The sequence below is a fragment of the Hoplias malabaricus genome, chromosome 1, assembly GCF_029633855.1.
Source record: "Hoplias malabaricus isolate fHopMal1 chromosome 1, fHopMal1.hap1, whole genome shotgun sequence".
In the NCBI taxonomy this organism is placed as follows: domain Eukaryota; kingdom Metazoa; phylum Chordata; class Actinopteri; order Characiformes; family Erythrinidae; genus Hoplias; species Hoplias malabaricus.
In genome coordinates this window covers 77,937,559-77,942,595 of record NC_089800.1, presented here as the reverse complement: position 1 = coordinate 77,942,595, position 5,037 = coordinate 77,937,559, and the positions used below count along the sequence as shown (strand labels likewise).

General features: G+C 44.0%; 1 protein-coding gene and 1 long non-coding RNA gene across 2 annotated transcripts; one reads left to right on the top strand and one right to left on the bottom strand.

The window, feature by feature from the left end:
• Nucleotides 1–206: 206 nt before the first annotated feature.
• On the bottom strand, nucleotides 207–2,671 carry LOC136699423 (uncharacterized). The gene is made up of 3 exons (XR_010803643.1): nucleotides 2,556–2,671; nucleotides 1,021–1,229; nucleotides 207–911 (listed from the first exon to the last, which is right to left on the bottom strand). It is a non-coding gene; the product is annotated as an uncharacterized lncRNA (long non-coding RNA).
• LOC136699413 (actin-binding protein WASF1-like) lies at nucleotides 2,231–4,665 on the top strand. The gene is made up of 2 exons (XM_066674118.1): nucleotides 2,231–2,351; nucleotides 2,610–4,665. Exon 2 carries the CDS (start codon nucleotides 3,209–3,211, stop codon nucleotides 3,557–3,559), a length of 351 nt encoding a protein of 116 aa, XP_066530215.1. The 5' UTR covers nucleotides 2,231–2,351; nucleotides 2,610–3,208; the 3' UTR covers nucleotides 3,560–4,665.
• The last annotated feature ends 372 nt before the right edge of the window (nucleotides 4,666–5,037 follow it).

The following is a 5,037-nucleotide window of genomic DNA, read 5'->3' as shown; positions in this document are numbered from 1 at the left end:
ACAGCAGTTGCTCCTGGAGTTTTTAAACACTGTGTCCACTCACTGTCCACTCTGTTAGACACTCCTACATTTTAGGTTCGCCATGTAGATGTAAAGTCAGAGACAGTATCTCAGGTCAGTCATCCTCTGGACAAAAAATAAATAAATATAATTTTGCATAGGTCTGTTTTTATTAGGATATCAGATTCAAATATGTACTTGCAGTATATTCTCATGGAAAATCTGGACCGGAGGTGTCCATAATTTGTACACAGCTGTATAGCACACAAACATACTTCATCCTTCCTCCACTAGAGGGAGACTACCTGCTTGGCTTGCGTCCTTGTCAAAATTTCTGCTGATGTAACCATACTGGGTGACCACAAGTTTGAGGACACCTGCTCATCCAACATCAGGTATTCTGGGTAGGGTTTAGACTAGACACTGGAGACACTGCAGTCTGGATCCCCTCGCCACTCCAAATAAGGCCAAATAAAACATTAGTCCAAAGATCACAGTCTTGTGGCTCCACAGAACAAAGCTAGGAGGGGTTAATACCTCTCTAGATGATGCCTGGCCTTACCTGCTGTTGCTTTAGGCTCATGTGCAGCTGCTCCATGTTGTTGGATTCTATTTTTATTTGATTTGATTTGAGGTTGTAATGACATTATAAAAGCTGTGCTGGTACAATTGAACACACGTAATCACACGCATAAGAAGAGGTGTCTACAGCTTTTATAGCTTTTCAGAAGCCCCCTTGGTGGAGTGACCAATGCAGCCATCGATAAGCAGATGATGGCATATGACAGCATCAGAAGTGAACAAAGAGAATAATGTTTCTGTTTGTCTTTTGCTCTCAGATTAAGAAAGCGGCATGGTTACGTCACCCTTGCAGTACACAGATCAGTTCCAGATGCTTCTGGAGAGGGTAGCTGCAAGGTAAAGAAAATCACTGAACGGACTGTGGTGAGTATAATTACGTAGAGGAGCAATTTGTATTTCTGCAGTTACAGACTGCGGTCCAACTGTTGCACTGCATACTTGTTTGCCCCACTTTCATCCTGTTGTTCAATGGTCAGGACACCCCACAGACTAGGTACGATTCAGGCGGAATGGTGGTGGTGCATTGATGTGTGTTGTGCTGGTGCGAGTGGATCAGACACAGCAGTGCTGCTGGAGTTTATAAACCCCTCAGTGTCACTGAAGAATTGGAACTGATCCACCACTCAAATCATACCTGGTCTTGACCACTGAAAAAAAGGGGGAAGACGGACAAAAAAAAGTTCTTTATTTTCTTACGTAACTTAAACATTTCTCTGAAGCACTGTTTTGAGTTTATACTTGACTCTAAACAAACCAGTAGAAATACTTTGAAACTACTTGGAAACATCTCACTAGCACACACTCCCTCCTACATTAAGAATACATTTAGTGTGAGGCTGTTAAAACTGGAATTATTCATCAGAAACCACAACCACATTTCAATGATTAATAATGCATTCTACATGTTGTAATAGTTACAGCTACAGTGTGCCTTTAAGAGAGGGGACCTCTTTTTTATATGGGTGTATGTATATAAGGGTCTCTCCCATCAGAGCGGGAATAGTAGAGTGACCTCAGGGAGAAGAGGGTAAGCTGTTACAGCAACTTTAAGCTGCACCCCTCCATCTTAGTGTAGACTCTCTATTAAATCCAGTAACACTATTAAGAAGCTCTCTGCTGCACTTTTCCTTTATATGTGAACGGAATGAGTAGCAGCAGTGTGACCTGGCTTTGTATGGTCCGTGTAGTAAATAAACTAGCCCTCGAGTAGCCCACTCCAGAGTATGTGTCGTGAGTGCTAAATGCTAGCGGCTAACTACACACCACGTAACCTCCTAAAGGTGAAGTTAGTACAATCAAGTGTTACAATGTATATGAAACTGCATCTTAGAAGTAAAACATTAGTAGGGTGACCAGACGTCCTCTTTTACCAGGACATGTCCTCTTTTTTAGACTTAAAAAATATTCCGGGATTTTGTTTTTCTAGAGCTTACATAGAATTTCGAGAAGCGTTTCATTCACAAACTAGTCCCGCCCTCCCCTGCTCCGATTGGTTCGCTTGAGTGAGAAGGGGGCGTGGTGAAGTAGCCTAAAATCTTCTGATTGGACGGTCTGACTGTAGAGCTACCGTTATTGGTCGATAACCTTCTCTGTAAACATTTAATTGGTCAGTCTGCACGTCAGTAGTCGTACACCCCCCCCCCCCCAAAAAAAACATTAAGAACGTAAGAACGTAGTGTGTCTTTGTTGAAGCCTTGTATTTTATGTGACCAGGTCATGGACACGCTCCTCTTGCTGGATTGGGACACGGAACACACACGAGCGGAAAAGTAGGATGTATAATTGTTTTGTAATGCTCTGTGTGAAAAAAAGTGTGTGCGCTGAATACTGATTAATTTATCCTTTTTAAAAATGATTAATTCTGAATATTTCTACACAAGTATATTATGGACAAACTCATTATTTCAAAGAAACCATTACTTTTACCGGAGTCATTATTTTATTGTTTAAAAGACAATAACAAAATGTACAACCTGTCTGTGACGAGTTTGGTGTGTTCTCCCTGTGTCTGCGTGGGTTTCCTCCAGGTGCTCCAGTGCCCTCCCGCAGTCAGAGAGATACCGAAATTGCCTACAGGTGTGTGTGAGGGTCTGGATGAGTGTGTGAAAGGTCGGGACTAATTCCATGTTTATAGATCCACGGGTAATAGAGGTGTTTGAAGGTGTAGAGTTACATCTAAGCCACTTTTTAGGCTGTAAATCTGATACATTTAAATTTAAAGAAGGTTTAGGGGTTTAACTGATGACCAGTGGTGGGGACAAAAGCAGCCAATTTCAGAAAGTGTTGGGGACATGACCCCAGTGTAAATTAAGCCTATGGACATACAGCCCTCTCTGCTAAGTGTGCAGGGTAAGGTTTAATGGCTCCAGCTCCACGTGGGGTGCCGAATCCAGTCCCGGTTTTATTAGGGCCCTCCCCTTGCCTCAGGAGGGGAGACTGAAGGAACCGTTCAGAGTGAGTGTGAGGAGGGGGAGTGGGCGCGTGTGTGAAAGTTGCATCCTTTGAATGGTGTGGCGGGACTGCGCGCGCGCCCCCACCTCTGTTCTCACTGTTTACTAACACGGACTAACATGGAGAAGACCCTCACTGGATTCCTCACAGGGTCTAAGACGCGCTGAGTCGAAGAATGCCGTTCAGTAAGCGCGCGGTGGAGCCCGTGCGGCTGGCCAGGTCTCGGGCGAGGCGCGCGGAGAAGTGTGAGGTCGGAAAAGTGGACTCTCCTCTGAAGTCGTGGTCATCTCTGAGCGACGTGAGCTGCACCGCGATTAGGAACGCGCTCGTGCAACTTTCTGACCTGTCCAGACACGCGGCCAGCATCTTCCTCGAGATCCACAGCGAGGTCAGCTCCGTGGTCACTCGCTCCACGGCGCTTCAGCGGAGACTGGACTCTCTGCAGGACACCGTCCGGAAACTGGACCACAAGAAAATCACCATCCGTAAGTGGTCAAGACTGGACTGTGTGGCACTGGGCACTTAGTCTCAGCAACAAGTGCCTTTGTTGTTGTTGTTGTTGTTTTCTGGTCTGGTCTAATCTGTTAAGGTCCATCCACTCTCAGAGACGGAAGGAAGATCTTCAAATCTTCAGAAGTATTGTTCTAAGGGTTCTTGTGTAAAGGCAGTGGTTCTAATTACAACAAAGAGTTCTATGTACAGTGCTGTGACACTACAATTTCCTTCAAGATCAACAATGTCTTATTTTACAGAGAAAATGTTGTATTCTGAAATGTTTCTGTGAACTGTAAAATGATTCTTTAGATTGATGAAGAATGTGTGGTTCATTGTTATAAAAAGAACCTGTTTGTAAATGGTTCAAAAGTGATTCCATTTTTACAAGCTTGTAGGGGTGCACGATATGGCCCTAAAATAACATCACAATATTTCAGAGTGTGTTGGCGATTGCGATATTCTTGGCGATATGAGATCGCTGTGCTTAATAGACTCATGTAAAGAACTTATGCCGTATTATGGGTAACTGCATGACATCAAGTCAAAATATCACTATTATCATAATATTGATTTATTTAGGGTGGTGCAGCAGGTAGTGTCACAGTCACACAGCTCCAAGGACCTGGAGGTTGTGGGTTCGGTTCCTGCTCCGGGTGACTGTCTGTGAGGAGTGTGGTGTGTTCTCTCTGTGTCCGTGTGGGTTTCCTCCGGGTGACTGTCTGTGAGGAGTGTGGTGTGTTCTCCCTGTGTCTGTGTGGGTTTCCTCCGGGTGCTCCGGTTTCCTCCCACAGTCCAAAAACACACGTTGGTAGGTGGATTGGGAACTCAAGTGTCCGTAGGTGTGAGTGAATGTGTGTCTGTGTTGCCCTGTGAAGCACTGGCACCCCCCCCAGGGTGTATTCCTGCCTTGCGCCCAATGATTCCAGGTAGGCTCTGGACCCACCGCGACCCTGAACTGGATAAGGGTTACAGACAATGAATGAATGATTTATTATTTTTTTATCATTTTAAAAATTATGATAATATTATTGCAAAGAGTACGATATGGCATGGCCCTAAAAGCTAGACATCATAACAATAGAAGAACCATTTTGGGGCTCTATAGAAGCATATCATTCTACAGTAATCAGAAGAGAAGCCCACACTGTTCTAAATAAAACCATTCATTGTCTCTAATCAAGAACCCTTTAACTACTGTGTTTGTGTAATAAAGAGGTAAATAAATAACAAACACATCAAATGTGCTCTGACGGTTCTTATTCATACCACATTCCCACAAACTGTATACACATCTGATCTAGGACCACTTATGAAAGTGGCTCCAATCTGGTTTGATTTGACATGTTCACACAGCCCTGAAAAAAAACAGATCTTTGTCACATTAAGGCAAAGGTCAGTCTGGTAATGTGTCTTTTTCCTAGAGAGGAAGCCAGGTCATTCTTTCCTATTCCTCCTGCAGTTCCTCCTGCTCTAGGATCTCCTCTGTTTGTTATAGCTTTCCTCGGTTGT